General features: G+C 35.6%; 2 protein-coding genes across 3 annotated transcripts; one reads left to right on the forward strand and one right to left on the reverse strand.

Moving 5' to 3' along the window:
- Positions 1-6569: 6569 nt before the first annotated feature.
- Positions 6570-9305, reverse strand: LOC133031077 (uncharacterized). 2 transcript variants are annotated; one of them, XM_061104347.1, is made up of 4 exons: positions 8506-9305; positions 7759-8411; positions 7551-7649; positions 6570-7472 (listed from the first exon to the last, which is right to left on the reverse strand). In XM_061104347.1, exons 2-4 carry the CDS (start codon positions 8035-8037, stop codon positions 7134-7136), a joined length of 717 nt encoding a protein of 238 aa, XP_060960330.1. In that variant the 5' UTR covers positions 8038-8411; positions 8506-9305; the 3' UTR covers positions 6570-7133. The 2 variants fall into 2 exon arrangements, with proteins under 2 accessions (XP_060960330.1, XP_060960331.1); XM_061104348.1 differs by lacking the exon at positions 8506-9305 and having other exon boundaries at positions 7759-8426.
- Positions 9306-15492: 6187 nt separating this feature from the next.
- LOC133031555 (uncharacterized) lies at positions 15493-16104 on the forward strand. Its single transcript, XM_061105086.1, has one exon. It carries the CDS (start codon positions 15493-15495, stop codon positions 16102-16104), a length of 612 nt encoding a protein of 203 aa, XP_060961069.1.
- Positions 16105-16564: the final 460 nt, after the last annotated feature.

Below are 16564 nucleotides of genomic sequence, written 5' to 3' on the forward strand. Positions count from 1 at the left end.
GTCATTATCACAACATTGGCATATCATAGCCATTACTTACATAACCCGGCCTAGCCTGACCCTACAATATCCTGGGCCTAATCTGCCCACATAATAACATGGGCCTATGCAGCCCTACCATTGTTATAGGATAGGGTATCTCTATATTCAACAGTAACATCACTGTATCATACCCACCATAACAATCTCATACACGACTCAGGAAAATGCAGGGTAGGGTATCTCTACATTCAACGGCCTTATCCCGTATCATACCCCACCATGGTCCCTCACTTTACCTGAGACGTTAGCATACAACATATAACATACAACATATAACATACAACATATAACATACAACAATACACCATACACCATACAACATACAATACACAACATACAACATACACATATACAAGTCATAACAACCATAATTTATATATTAATTTACGAATATTGTGTCCATACCACACATTCTCAGTACCATATACAGACTTATAATAACAAATCATAACTCATATTTCAGTACACAAAGAATCCAAATTTATGCAGATAAACACATATAACACTATCTAATTTCCTTACCTCAAATCCCGCTGCTTAAGAGTTGTTATCTCGTCACTACTACCTATAATAAGACATGGGTCAAGGCCCTAATATTAAAATTCGTACTCTTACAGTACAGCAGAAAGATTACTATTTTTGACCAACAACTACACGAATTCAGTAAAAGTTGTCTTCATAAAAATTATAGAAAATTCCATTATCTTTCCAATGATATAAAGATAATTAAAAATGGATTAAAACTCAGAGAGTTATGATTGTTTTACTGAAACTATTTCTGAGAAGGAATATGGAGTAACGAATTATACGACTTAGCAAAAATACAAACTTTTTGCATTGAAAGGTTCAGAACTAGAAGATAACATCTTCACGAAAGTTTTAGGAAATTAAATTCCCTTTCCAATGATACCAAAATCTCTGAAATTGGAATTATATTCAAAGAGATATTACAATTTTACCAAAACAGTTTTGGAAGAACAAGATTTAAGAAACGAATTACATGATACAGAAGGAAACTAACTTTTCGACATAGTATTACTCCGAATTCACGAAATGTTTATTCATGAAACTTATGGAAAATTGAATAAGCTTTGAAACCATATATAGATCATTAAAAATAGACAAGAATTGAGAGAGTTATGGTATTTTAAGTGAAAGTACTTTTTCTGGGAATATGAAAAAAAACGATTTACAATAATATCAGAAAGATGATAATTTTCGACATAGAATATCACCGAAATGGTGAATGGTTTCTTCATAAAAATTATAGGTCATTGAATCAGCTTTTCAATGATATCAAGAATGCTAGAATCAGATAAGTATTCAGAGAGATATTCAAGTTTTACTGAGACAACCTATATAGAATATATAAAAAAATAATCTATAAGAAACAGCGTAGAAATATTAATTTTTGACATAGATAAATTTCGATTCAGCAAAACTTTTCTTCATACGAATTATGGGAAATTTAATAATCTTTCTATAGGCACCAAGATTGCGAGAATCGGATGAGTATTTAAAGAGTTATGACAGTTTTACCGAGACATGTTTCATTCTGAAAAATAAGAAAAGGAGACCTACGAATTTTCTCCTATTGTGATCCATAAATAAGTAAATGTAGAGTTTCTTACCTCAAATACATGAAGCTTCTTGGATCAATAGACATAAGATGATGGTGATCAAAGATGAGAGTGAAGAGTGGTATAGATTTGGCTAAGGATGTAATGAAAAGATGACTTGAAAATTTTAGGGTTAGTCTTGAGAATAGAACGATATAATTTTAGGGTTAATGAAACCTATACTATTCTGACTCTTATTAGGTTTAGTTTTATGAATAATAATAATATTAACATAATAGCAATAATAATATGATAAATTATTAAATAAATAAATATCCTACTTTTAAGTTTAAATTATAAGCTCTAAATCTCGTAATTTTAGGACTTAATTTTGACCTTGAAAAATTACGAATTATGATATAGCTATTTCTACAAAATTTATAGATCTTTTAATTATCTTTCCAACGCCACTGGAATCACCCCAATCGGAGTTATAAAACTCCAGATATGGTCGTTTTAGTAAAACAGTTTTTTAAACCTGCGAATTTCTCTAAACTTACGAATTTTCTCACATTAATTAAATAATAATATTATTTAATACCACTTATACAATTATTTAAATCAAATAAATATATTATAAAGAAAACTTAATGGACTTTCATATCGGGCTTTAATTAAACGATTACGTACTGATGAAAATACCATAATATTTTACTTTCGTAGTTAATATAACTTTAACTCTCTCTAGAAAATTGGTACAATAATCTAAGCAACAATCTCAACTCACTAACAACACAAATATATAAGATAATTATCCTCACACAATTAATATCCCAAGGAGAGAAAAAAAAAATTAAATACTATTTTAATCTGGATATTACAGAGCTCGACTCACTGTACTGTAAGTGGTTATTACTTATAATTAAGTTGCCTTAAATTTCTGCATGCGAGAGGGTAACATTATTTTCATGTAAAATTGATGATCAAAATGATCTTGATGTGTATTGGTTTGTGTGGTTCAGGAGTTTAGAAATGCCTCCTAGAAGGTCAGTTAGAGTGGGTCGAGGTCGAGGTCGAGGCCAAGGCCGAGATGATGGAGGGATCAATGAACCACCTCAAGCACCACAGGGATGGGAAGAGCGCATTGCCGCACTGGAAGGAATCATTCATAGGCAGGATGAAGAACTTCGTCAGCTGAGACGTCAACCGGAGCCGCCAGTCCAAATAAGGCAAGATGCAGAAAATAGAGACCCACCAGCTGCAGTGGTATATCCTGCTACAGAGGCTAGACATGAGTTGTTAGCAGAGAGATTCCGAAAACAACACCCACCTGAGTTTGAGGGAGGCATAGACCCGGTAGTGGCTGAGGAGTGGATAAGTCGCATAGAAAGCATTTTGCAGATGCTAAGGGTGGATGGGAATGACCGAGTGAAGTGTGCATCTTACATGCTGAGGGAAGATGCTCGTATCTGGTCGGAGGTGGTGGAACAAACAAAGGATGTAGATACCATGAACTGGGACGATTTCAAAAGGGTCTTTAATGAGAAGTATTATAACTCAGCAGTTCTAGCAGCAAAGGTCGATGAATTTACTGGGTTAGTCCAAGGGAGTCTTACTGTGACTGAGTATGCACAAAAATTTGATAGATTGGCGAAATTTGCTCCAGATCTGGTACCTACTGATAGAGTGCGAGCACATCGATTTGTGGAAGGCCTGAAACCAATGGTTGCTCGAGATGTGGAAATTGTGTCAAGGGGTCAATTTAGCTATGCTCAAGTTGTCGAAATGGCTCTTACGGCTGAACGGAGTGAAAACAAAATTTGGAAGGAAAATGCTGCCAGGAGAGAATCGAAGAAAGGTGGAGCCAATTCTAATGACCACAAGAAACGAGGACAGGACCAGTCCGGGCAGCCAAGTCAAGACAAGAGGTACAAAAGTGATAACGACCAACGATTTAATGGCAGCAGTGGGCGAAACATTCCAGAATGCCCTAAATGTACCAAACGTCATCTCGGCGAGTGTCGCGCAAAAGCATGCTACAAATGTGGAAAAGAAGGACACATCAAACGCAATTACCCACTGTGGGGACAGACTGGGAACAGAGCAGAACCCAAGAAAGATGACAAGTATGTTCCAGCCAGAGTTTTTGCCATCACTCAAGCAGAAGCTGAGGCCAGTCTTTCGGTTGTATCAGGTCAGATTCCTATGGCCAACACCACTTGTAAAGTTTTGTTTGATTCTGGTGCAACTCATTCCTTTATTGCTAGCACAATTGTAAATCATATAAATGCACCGAGTGAATTATTTACTGTGGGGTTTGGGACCATGTTACCATCTGGGGAGGTTGTAATCTCTAGAAGTTGGCTTAGGGGTATACCTGTCAGGATAGATGGTAGGGAATTATTTGTAGACCTGATTGTATTAGATTTATTTGATTTTGATGTAATCTTGGGCATGGATTTTCTTACCAAATATGGAGCATCAATTGACTGCAAGCAAAAGAAAGTTGTTTTCACACCAGAAGATGGAGAGACTTTCGAGTTCAGAGGGGTAGGAAAGAAACCTCGCACCCCTATTATTTCGGCAATGAAGGCTGGGCAACTATTGCAGCGTGGGTGCTTAGGGTATCTAGTTAATGTGGTTGATGACACCAAGAAAATTGAAAGAAAGCCGGAGGAAACACGGGTAGTTGCTGAGTTTCTTGATGTATTTCCAGAGGAGTTACCCGGGTTACCACCACACAGAGAAATCGAATTTGTGATAGAATTAGTGCCCGGAACAGCACCAGTTTCCCGCGCACCATATAGGATGGCACCATCGGAATTGAAAGAACTCAAAATACAGTTGGAAGAATTGCTTAAGTTAGGGTTTATCAGACCTAGTTACTCTCCGTGGGGCGCACCAGTTCTATTTGTTAAAAAGAAAGACGGTACTATGAGAATGTGCATAGATTACCGAGAACTGAACAAGGTGACTATAAAGAATCGGTACCCATTACCGAGGATTGACGACTTGTTTGACCAACTTCAAGGGAAAAAGGTATTTTCGAAGATTGATCTTCGTTCAGGGTATCATCAGCTAAGAATCAAAAATGAAGATATACCGAAGACAACCTTCAGAACGAGATACGGGCATTATGAGTTCATGGTGATGTCATTTGGACTTACAAATGCCCCAGCAGCTTTTATGGACCTCATGAACCGAGTCTTCAAGGAATATCTGGATCAGTTTGTCATTGTATTCATAGATGATATACTGATTTATTCTAAGACAGAGGAGGAACATGAGGAGCACTTACGCTTGACCTTGCAGCGACTGAGAGAACATCAATTGTATGCCAAGTACAAAAAATGTGAGTTTTGGTTGTCCGAGGTTGCATTTTTGGGCCACATTGTCACTAACGGGGGAATAAAAGTAGATCCTGCCAAGGTTGCTGCAGTGAAAGAATGGCCTAGACCAAAGACCGCCTCAGAGGTTCGAAGCTTTTTGGGTTTAGCAGGCTATTATAGAAGGTTTGTTGAGGGGTTCTCAAAGATAGCCACACCCTTAACAGAATTAACTAGGAAGAATCTAAAATTTTCCTGGTCAGACAAGTGTGAGCAAAGCTTCCAAGAGTTGAAGAATAGACTTATCTCAGCACCAATCCTCAGTTTACCAACAGAAGAGGGACAATTTGCGGTATATTGTGATGCATCTAAACAAGGGTTGGGTTGTGTTCTAATGCAAGAAGGGAAGGTAATTGCTTACGCTTCAAGGCAATTAAAAGAATACGAACAGAGATACCCGACACATGACCTAGAGTTAGCCGCAGTGGTTTTTGCACTAAAAATTTGGCGTCATTATCTCTATGGAGTGAAATGTGAAATCTACACCGATCATAAGAGTTTAAAGTACTTTTTCACCCAGAGGGAGTTAAACATGAGGCAGAGGAGATGGTTGGAGCTAGTCAAAGACTACGACTGCGAGATAATGTACCATCCTGGTAAAGCCAATGTGGTAGCGGATGCACTCAGCCGTAGAGGTCCCGGACTAGTTTCCACTTTACAAGGAGTATCAAGGGAATTAGTGGAAGACATGGAACGAGCTGGTATAGAGTTTATTACAGGACAACTTGCAAAGGTCACACTTCAATCCACTTTGTTAGAAAGAATTAAGGAGGGGCAGACGACAGATCAAAAGCTCAGTGAACTAAAGCAAGAAATTTTGAATAGTAACGCCAAAGATTATGAAATATCAGACACGGGATTAATTCGGTTCAAGGGACGAATTTATGTGCCCGATAATGATGAGCTCAAGAAGAGGATATTGGTAGAAGCTCATACTACACCTTATTCGGTTCATCCCGGGACTACTAAAATGTACCATGACCTAAAAGCATTGTATTGGTGGCCTGGTATGAAAAAGGATGTAGTTGAATTTGTGGCCAAATGCTTAACATGTCAACAAGTTAAAGCAGAGCATCAAAGACCAGCGGGATTATTACAACCACTGACACTACAACATTAAGGAGCAATAGCGGCGGGCCCCTCGGCCGCTATTGCTCCAGTTTTTGGCCGCTAAAGGGCAATAGCGGCGGACCTCGGCCGCTATTGGTCCGCCGCTATTGCTTGGCCGCTAATAATAGTATTAGCGGCCAAAAACTGGTTCCGCCGCTAATACTGTTAATAGCGGCGGAGCAATAGCGGCGGGACCCCGCCGCTATTGCTCTGTGTCAGTTTCGTGTTTCGAGACTGACACAGGGCAATAGCGGCGGGGTCCCGCCGCTATTGCTCCGCCGCTACAACTCAATAATAAAAAAATATTAATTATTTTTAAAAATTTATTTATATTATATATAAATAAATAATTAAATATTTAATAAATAAATCTAATTAATATAATTAAAACAATTTAATTAAATATTTAATAAATAAATCTAAAACAATTTAATAAAATTTATTAATAATTTAAAATTGTCTCCAAAGTAATTAACTTTAACATATTAATCCTAATAAAATATTGTCTCAAAATTAAATTAAATTATTACAAAACATAAATAAATTATTCATTAACATCTTCATTCAAGTCTCTAATTATGAAGTCTTGATCTGGATTATTTTCGGTACGAGTCCCCGAAGCCCGTGGCGGAGAAGGCACATACGCTTGGTCTGATGATAAACCCAGCGTCAAATTACCGAGCTCAGCTTGGTTGAAAATGGGAGTTGAAAAAAATTGGTTCTCCTGCGATGAACTCCCAAATAATCCAAAATCAGCAAAGTTTGAGCCGAGCGGAGGAGACTCTGACGGTGTTCGGTATAAGAACTGATTTCCCATTGGCGGAGCAGACTGTTGTTGCTGCTGAGGAAATTGCTGAGGAAAAGATTGGGGTTGCTGCTGCAAAAAATTTTCAAATTGCTGCTGTGACAAATTTTGGAATTGTTGTTGCGAGGAAGGCTGAAATTGTGGTTGCGTAGGAGGTTGTTGTTGCTGTTCCGGAGGAGCGGCATGACTCTGAGAAGACGAACCACCAGGCGACTGCGATTGACTATACGTTTAAACGAAATTGTCAAGGCGTGGGTTAAATATTTGGGCACGTTGTTCAGGCGTCAAATTACCCCCCCAAGTGGCACGCATAGCTGAGAATATATCTGCCACGGTGCTCATCATTTCAGTAGTTGGTTGGGGAGGCACCGTTGATTGAGTTTGAGGGATTGGTTTCTTTCCTTTGCCCTTGAGCCTTTTACCCACGCCTCTTTGATAGTCAGATCTTTGGCCTAGAACTGTTTCCATTACGTCAAACTGATAACCAGTATCAGATTCAGATTCAGTCCCAGTATCGCTCTGGGATTGTCGTTCAAGTCGCTTCCTATCAAGCTCCTTGATCAGTTCCTCCTATTTAAATCAAAATTATTAGAATATGTAATTAATATAAAATATAAATTTTAATAATAAATAATTTTAATCACTTACATAATCTTTTGCAGCTAATTCATTAACGAAATTTCCAGACGGTTTTTTCACATGGATCTCCTTCCATGCTTCAACTACATGCTCTCCAGGAGGACCCCCCTATACAAATATAAACAATTAAATTAGTTTATTATAAGAAAAAAATATTATTAACTATTAAAGAATTTTTTTTTATGAAACATTTAACAATTAAAGAATTAATACATACCATTCCGTGGCGTATGGACGCCAACGATTTTGTGCCTTGCGTTGTTGGATATTTCATTAGTTGCCGATTCGATTTATTTTTAGTTGAACGATTCAAAAATGCCTCGCTAACGAACAATTCGCAAACCGGTTTCCAAGTCTCGGTATTCAAGTAGTCAGGGGGGAATTTGAGAACTGTGTCCCAATCTTCTGGTTTTTTGTAATGTTGTTTGAAATGCTTGTGTCTGAGCGTCTTTCGCTCACTATACCGCTCCGCCATCACCGAATATAAAGTCCCCATAAGTAGGTCTCGGTGGGGATTCCCATCGATATCAAAGTAGTACTATGTAATAAAATAATTTAAAATTATGTTAATTTATAAATGAGGACATAAAATTATTACAACCTTTAATAATTAAAAATCACTCACTCTGACGCGATTGAGCACTTGATCCTTGTATTGTTGGGGTACATCGGAAAAATTTAGATGACCACCCGGGCACAACATGCTCACTTGTTGGCCAAGAAATCGAACATAATTGCTGGCTTCAGTGCCAACTACTTTGCCGGTTTCAAGATCTACCTCCACCGGTAAGGGCTTACCAGCTTCTCTCCTTTTTTTTTCGAGATTAGCGTTTGCGGCAACCCCACGACCCTTTCTGACCGGAGGTGGAACTATATATATTCGAGGGAAAAATAATTTTATTAGTAAATCATACATTCACTATTTATATTCAGAATAATTGTAGATTTCAAAAAATATGAAAACCTGCTTCGCAAGACGACGGTACCCTAGAAGGATCAGGGGGATCCCTGCCATCACCATCCCCACCGTGGTATGTCGCTAACGTAGCTGACATTTTACTTTATTTGAAGACGGAAAAAAATGTAAGAATTCACAAATGTGAAACACATAATTGAAATATAAGTATTTAAAATGTTAATACGAAAGAAATTAAATATTCCTTTAATTGTAAAAAAATTTAGTAACAAATGTTTACAAAATAAAAGTTACACTGAAGAATCACTATCATTTCCATCATTCACTAAGTTTACATTTTCATCATCTACATGTTCAACTAGTAAATCATCTACTTCTTCAGCAACATAATTCTCATCCAGTTCATTATTCTCTATCTCAGAATCCACTAACTGATCGGACGATTCAACAATTACTGGAGGTTCATTCGATTGCATAATCAACTCTCCAAGATCAACCGTCAACAAAAAATTGGCAGAGTTAGAATCACTAACAACATCTACATCAGTCTCATCTTCGTTGTCAGTAATGTCCCAAATTTGTCGATGGCTAATATCTTCAACAACCTTCCAATCGCGACCTCTGAGTGGATCTTCAAGATAGAAAACTTGCTTCGCCTGGTTAGCAAGGATGTACGGTTCATCTTGATACCAATGTCCACGAGTATTTATACTAGTTATATTATTTTCAGTGATTGTCTTCTTTCTTAATGGATTAGTGTTATACCATTTACATTCAAACAATGACACTGTATATGCACCAGTATAAGATATAGTGATTACATCTTCAAGTGTGCCGTAATAATTAAACCCTTCTGTTCCAAAGAATCGTAACACCACTATTTTGTGTCTTCCGCTTTTGGTCTCGCTTTGATGCAATAAACCGAACACCATTCACTACACAACCTTCGTAAAATGTTGCTAAGTAATCGGACCCGGAAGCGAGAGCGAGTAACTCATCACCATTTTGTAAAGTTCCAAGCTTGTGCAGCTCATATATCTAAATACATAAAATGTATTAATATGAGAGGAATATAAATGATTGAATTAAAACTTAACAATTTTGTCGTTATACCTTCTTGTGAAACCACGGACGGAAAGTTTGCCTATGCAAGGCATCGTGATTACCATTAGGATATTCATGCCTGATCTTGTCCAAATGTTCACTGTGAAGTATGATAATGTCAAGATACGATAGAGGGAGATAGAAAATAAAAACTAAAAATTTAATAAAATAATTTATAAAAATGTAACAAACTTACTCTAAGTAAACCGAACACCATTCACTACACAACCTTCGTAAAATGTTGCTAAGTAATCGGACCCGGAAGCGAGAGCGAGTAACTCATCACCATTTTGTAAAGTTCCAAGCTTGTGCAGCTCATATATCTAAATACATAAAATGTATTAATATGAGAGGAATATAAATGATTGAATTAAAACTTAACAATTTTGTCGTTATACCTTCTTGTGAAACCACGGACGGAAAGTTTGCCTATGCAAGGCATCGTGATTACCATTAGGATATTCATGCCTGATCTTGTCCAAATGTTCACTGTGAAGTATGATAATGTCAAGATACGATAGAGGGAGATAGAAAATAAAAACTAAAAATTTAATAAAATAATTTATAAAAATGTAACAAACTTACTCTAAGTAAGCTTGGATTTCAGGAGAATTTTGAAGAATGTACCACTCAGCTTTTTCACGACTGGTATGATCAAGAGGCTTGATAAGTCCGCTAGTTAAAGGACGAGATTGAGAATTAAAAACTGAGAGATAGCGACAAACAGATGGCGCATCTTCATTTCGATCAAGCCGATTAAATCTTGTTTCACACCCTTTAAAGTACATTGAACAAAAGGTTACTGCCTCATCAGCAACATAACCTTCTGCAATTGACCCTTCAGGACGTGCCTTATTTCCCACATAATTCTTCAATTTTTTCATGTACCTTTCAAAAGGATACATCCATCTCATAAAGACCGGCCACCCAATATCGCTTCTTCGAGCAAATGCAATACCAAGTGTATCATTATGTCAAAAAAAATGGAGGAAAAATCAATTCCATCTTGCACAATAACGTAATTAAATTATTTTGAGCATCCTCCATATCTTTTACATTTAGAGTTCTAGAGCATAATCATCGAAAAAAATTACACAGCTGAGTAATAGTTGTTGCAGTGTCACGAGGTAGAAATTTACGGACACCAACCGCTAGTACTCGCTGCATAATGACATGACAATTGTGGGATTTTAACCCAATAATGTTAGACTCATCTGGAGAAACTTTGCTCTTTAAATTTGAACGAAGCCATACGGGAAACTTTATTCCTTTAACAACTGACAAAAAAGTTGTCTTTTCTCACGAGTCAAAACATAAGGAGCATGCGGTTTCATTAGCCTCCCATTCCCATCTTCATAAATCCACAACGATTCCCTAATACCCATCTTCTTTAAATCATGGCGCGCATTGGTTGTGTCCTTTGATTTATCATTATCCAAGATGGTTCCTAGGAGACTATCACACACATTCTTCTCAACATGCATGACATCAATGTTGTGTTTTAAAATATTCGCTCCAATACTCCAACTCGTAGAAAATACTTTTTTTCCTCCAATTACAATTTTCTGCAACTCTTCTACGTTTCACGCCCCCAAAATTTTCATGATGTCCGGGAATTTGGGGTTCGAGAGCATTAACTTGTGATAATATTTCTTCACAAGTAAATCGTCTTGGAGGAGGTCTTCTTTCAACTTTACCATCAAATCGAGTATCCCTTCTCATTGCATGGTTACTTGGCAAGAACCTTCGATGACCAACATATGATGTCTTCCCGATCACTCGAATGGACGTCGTGTCTTCATTACAAGTAGGGCAAGCTTTATAACCTTGACCACTCCACCCAGACAAGCTACTACGAGCAGGAAAATCATTCACTGTCCACAAAAGCGCAGCACGCATGGTGAACATCGAGTTGGTCGAACTATCTCTCGTTGCTACCCCATTATTCCACAACTCCTTTAATTCATCCACCAAAGGTCTTAAAAATATATCCATGTCTTTACCTGGAGATTTTGCACCAGGAATTAGGGTAGATAGCAAAAAATAATTATCTTTCATACATAACCAAGGTGGTAGATTATAGTTAGCTACCACCACTGGCCACATGCTGTATGCAAGACTCATGTTGCCAAATGGATTAAATCCATCAGCAGCTAACCCAAGTCGAACATTTCTTGGGTCCCTTGCAAACTCGGGATGTTTTGCATCAAAGTCTTTCCAAGCTAAACCATCGACCGGGTGTCGCAACACCCCATCATCTTTTGATTTTCCAGTATGATGCCATATCATGCTTTTCGGTAATCCTCGAACTATATAATCTTTTAAGTCGAGGTGTCAACGGAAAGTATCGCATGACTTTGCAAGGACTTTTTTTCCTTTCCCGTTCTCGGAAGTAACCCAACGACTAGTTCCGCAACTGGACAAGCCTCCTTGGATGCATTCTCCTTATAAAATAAGCAACAATTATACAAACAGACATCGATATTATCATAACCCAAGCCTAATTTCTTCAATCTCTTTTTTGCCTCGTAGTAAGTTGATGGAATATTATTTTCCTTCGGAAACGCAAACTTTAAAAGCTTCAATAATTCTTCAAAGATGTTATTAGGAATTTTTCCCCTAACTTTTAAATGCAATAGCTTTGCTAAAAAGTTTAGAGACGAAATCCAATCACAACCGGGATACAATTCAGCTTCAATTTCCTCAAATAAGTCATCAAACTGAGGGTTTGTGGTTGGTTGTTCATCTTCTCCTTGTACATCCTCTGTTTGTTGGGGAAAGAAGTCTTCTAGAATAGGTATCATTTCATCCTCTGATTCAATATCGGCAACTGCTACATCATCGACAACATCCTCAGGCTCGCCGTGATAAATCCACTTATCATATCCTTGCATGAAACCTCGATCAAATACGTGTGCTCTAACCCTATCTATTTTTTCAAACCTACTATTTATACATCTCACACAAGGACATCGAATTCTTCCATCACAATCCTTATGTTCTGATGCCATTGCTAAAAAGGCTTGTAAACCATTCCAAAATTCATGGCAACCACGATTTCTGATTTTGGTCCAAGACTTATCAATTGTCGCCATCTACAATTTAGGCGACAAATAAAGTGTTACAAATTTGAATAATTTGTAAAGTGTTATGAAATATTTTATGAATTACACATTTAAATAAAAATTTTATGAATATTTTATGAATTACACATTTAAATAAAAATTTTATGAATATTTTATGAATTACATATTTTATGAATTACACATTAATAAAATTTTATGAATTTTTTATGATTTACATATTTTATGAATTACACATTTAAATAAAAATTTTATTCATTAATATTTACAACTTAAATTAAAAAAATGAACAAATTACTCTTTAAAAATATTTTGATTTTTATGTTATTTATTAATTTATATAAAAAAAAGTAATAACTTATTATAGTTTAAACTAATTTATTTAAAAAACTTTATTCATTTAATTATCAATAACTTTAAATTTAAAAAATAATTAATCTCTTTTTTAAGAATTATTTATTTTAAAAAAATATATTAGTTCAAAATTTATATAATATATTATAATTTAAACTAATTTTTTTATTTAATTTATAAAATTAGAAGTTCAATTTTTTATTGAATTTTTAAATTTTTTTTTTTGGGAAGTATTTAATTTATAAAATTAAAACTTTTTTTTTATAAAATAAATTTATATTAAATTATAATTTTTTAATTCCATTATTAATCTTAATTTTTTAAAATAATAAAATTATCACAAAATAAAATTCTATTAACATGTTTTCTCTTAATACCAAACATAAAAGTTTATTAATTTAATTACAATTTATATAAAAATTAAAAAATTCATTTTTATTATAGTTTATTAATCTCAATTTTTTATAATAATAAAATTATCACAACATAAAATTCTATTAACAAGTTTTTTTTTAAAAAAAAAAACATAAAAGTTTACTAATTTAATTACAATTTATATTAAAATTAAAAAATTCATTTTATTTAACTTTTTATTTTTTAATATTTAAATTATTATGTTATATTATACTTTTTTGTTTTTTATATTGTTTTTATTTTCCTTTATTTAAAAAATAACCTAAAATTATATTTAATAATTTTTTCACTATTCTCACTATACTATGATAATATTACATATTTAACATACCAAACAAAATTAATTACATCAAATAAAAATTATAATATATAATTCCTATTAGAATCAATAAATACTCAAATCAAATATGTATATTTATTTACATATATATTTTGAGATCATATTTAACAATTCTTTTTTCTGAATCTGTATTATTTAAAAAATTCAATATTTTAACAAACTAAATGGTAATAAATAACACGAAATTATTTTTCCTTTTAGCATTGTTTAAAACAAAAATGCAGTATATATATATTTAATAAAAATTACACTATATATAAAAAAATTTATATATATTTACATAGCCAACTAACTAAGTTTGGACCTAAACCCTACCTAATTCGGGACAAAGAAAAATTCCCATTAAAAAATAAACATATACTATTGGATACATTATGCAAATGCATGTTTCTTTGGCTCAAAACAAATAACACAAACTTTTATTATTTTTCAATTTTCTGATCAGTGAGAAAATAAAGTAAAAGGGTACATATTCATTCTAATAGTGAGAACAAAATTACTTAGCAGAATTGACCAAACTTTTCATTTTAAAAAATAATTTAATAATAATAATAATAATAATAAACCTTATGATTACACACCTTTCCTAAACAACAGCAGACAACATTCAGAAAAAGATATATATGTAAACATTCAAAAAAAAATTTCAAACACAAAAAAAAAAATAGAAAGTTTTGATTATTACCTGTGTTGGAGGCGGAAACGGTGGGCGAGGCGGAGGCGGAGCAGTCGGTCGAGGCGGAGGCGGTTGGGGAGCCTGATGGGTGATCGGAGTGGGTTGGGCGGTTAGGGAGGCTGAGTTCGGAGTGGGAATGAAATGGGGATTAGGGTTAGAATTTTTTAAGAAGAGAGGAAAAATGGGAAAGTTGGGGCTGAATGGGTTTATATAGGCCTACTAGCGGCGGGGTATTAGCGGCGGACCCCGCCGCTAATAGTAATTATTTTACTTTTATTTTTTTTTTAAAAAAAAACTATTAGCGGCGGGGTCCGCCGCTAATACCCCGCCGCTAATAATTTCAAACCTAACGGGCGGGAATTTTCCCGCCCACTCATTAGCGGCGGGGTATTAGCGGCGGACCCCGCCGCTATTACTATTAGCGGCGGGTATTAGCGGCGGAGACCCCGCCGCTATTAATTTTTTTTAAAAAAAAATAAATCAGCCCACCAATAGCGGCCACAGAGGGCCTCCGCCGCTAATACCCCCATTATTAGCGGTGGAGGAGCTCCGCCGCTAATATCCCCGCCGCTAATGAGGGGATTTCTTGTAGTGTGAAGCTCCCTGAATGGAAGTGGGAAGAGATTTCCATGGATTTTGTGACTGGGTTACCTAAGACTACAAAGCAACATGACGCCATTTGGGTAGTCGTCGATAGGTATACAAAATCTGCCCATTTTCTACCAGTACGCATGACTTACTCCATGGACCATTTTGCTGAACTTTATGTGAATGAGATTGTGAGATTACATGGGGCACCGTATTCTATTGTTTGTGATCGAGATGCTCGGTTCACTTCGTCTTTTTGGGAAAGCTTACAGAGAGCAATGGGAACTCAATTGAAGTTCAGCACTGCATATCATCCAGAGACAGATGGTCAGACTGAGAGAACAAATCAGATCTTGGAAGATATGTTGAGGGCATGTGTGATAGATTTCCAAGGATCATGGAGCAAATACCTGCCTTTGATTGAATTTTCTTACAACAACAGCTATCAGTCTACTATCGGGGTAGCACCCTATGAGATGTTGTATGGAAGAAAATGCAGGTCTCCACTGCATTGGGATGAGTTGGGAGAGAACAAACTCCTAGGGCCAGATGCAGTTCAGCACACCAACGAAGCTATTCAGAAGATCAGGGCTAGAATGATCACAGCTCAGAGCAGACAGAAATCTTACGCAGACCTGAAGCGGAGGGACATTGAGTTCGAAGTGGGTGATCATGTGTTTCTTCGAGTGACACCACGAAAAGGACTCTCAGTGAAGAGATTTGGCAAGAGAGGGAAACTAAGTCCCAGATATGTTGGCCCATTTCAGATATTGGATAGAGTGGGCAGTGTAGCTTATAGAATAGCTTTACCGCCATCATTATCTGGGGTGCACAATGTATTTCATGTATCTCAACTCCGGAAATATGTGTCAGACCCATCGCATGTTTTGAGCTATGAAACACTGGGTTTGCAGGAAGATTTGTCCTACAATGAACGTCCGGTAAAGATTCTTGATCAAAAGGATAGGATTTTGAGAAATAAGACAATTACCCTGGTGAAAGTCCTATGGAGAAACAGTGTGGTTGAGGAAGCTACTTGGGAGCTTGAATCTGATATGCGAGAACAATATCCAGAATTATTTGAGTAAAATTTCGGGACGAAATTTTCTTTTAGAGGGGGATAATTGTAATATCCGCTAACTCCGAAAGGGTATTTCTGTAATTTTATTTAGCTGAGAGTTTTTTTTTTATGTTACATATTTATGGATTTAAATATGTATGGGATTATTTTTATGATGATATAATATTTGATTTTATTGGCATGTGTATAATGCCTAATAAATACATATGTCTGGATATTGTTATATGGGTATATTATTATTATTATTATTATTATTATTATTATTATTATTATTATTATTATTATTATTATTATTATTATTATTATTATTATTAACAGTTAGTATATATGCGATACGTATACACGAACGAAACGGAACCGAACGCCTATTTTGGTGGAATGGGAATCGCTCCACTTCGGTTCAATGCGATATTTTGCTTGGGTTTAAACACGATAGAAATTAGGTTTTAAACTCTATTTTCGTTCAC

The sequence above is a fragment of the Cannabis sativa genome, chromosome 9 (genome assembly GCF_029168945.1).
Source record: "Cannabis sativa cultivar Pink pepper isolate KNU-18-1 chromosome 9, ASM2916894v1, whole genome shotgun sequence".
Classification (NCBI taxonomy): Eukaryota; Viridiplantae; Streptophyta; class Magnoliopsida; order Rosales; family Cannabaceae; genus Cannabis; species Cannabis sativa.

Excerpts from the sequence above, each read along its gene's own strand:
- LOC133031077 (XM_061104347.1), bottom strand. The coding sequence starts at position 8,037 with ATGGGGACTTTATATTCGGTGATGGCGGAGCGGTATAGTGAGCGAAAG. Across the intron at positions 7,650-7,758 it reads CGTCCATACGCCACGGAATG|GGGGGTCCTCCTGGAGAGCA; the intron begins GTATGTATTAAT and ends ATATTTGTATAG. Across the intron at positions 7,473-7,550 it reads AATTAGCTGCAAAAGATTAT|GAGGAACTGATCAAGGAGCT; the intron begins GTAAGTGATTAA and ends TGATTTAAATAG.
- LOC133031555 (XM_061105086.1), top strand. The coding sequence starts at position 15,493 with ATGTTGTATGGAAGAAAATGCAGGTCTCCACTGCATTGGGATGAGTTG.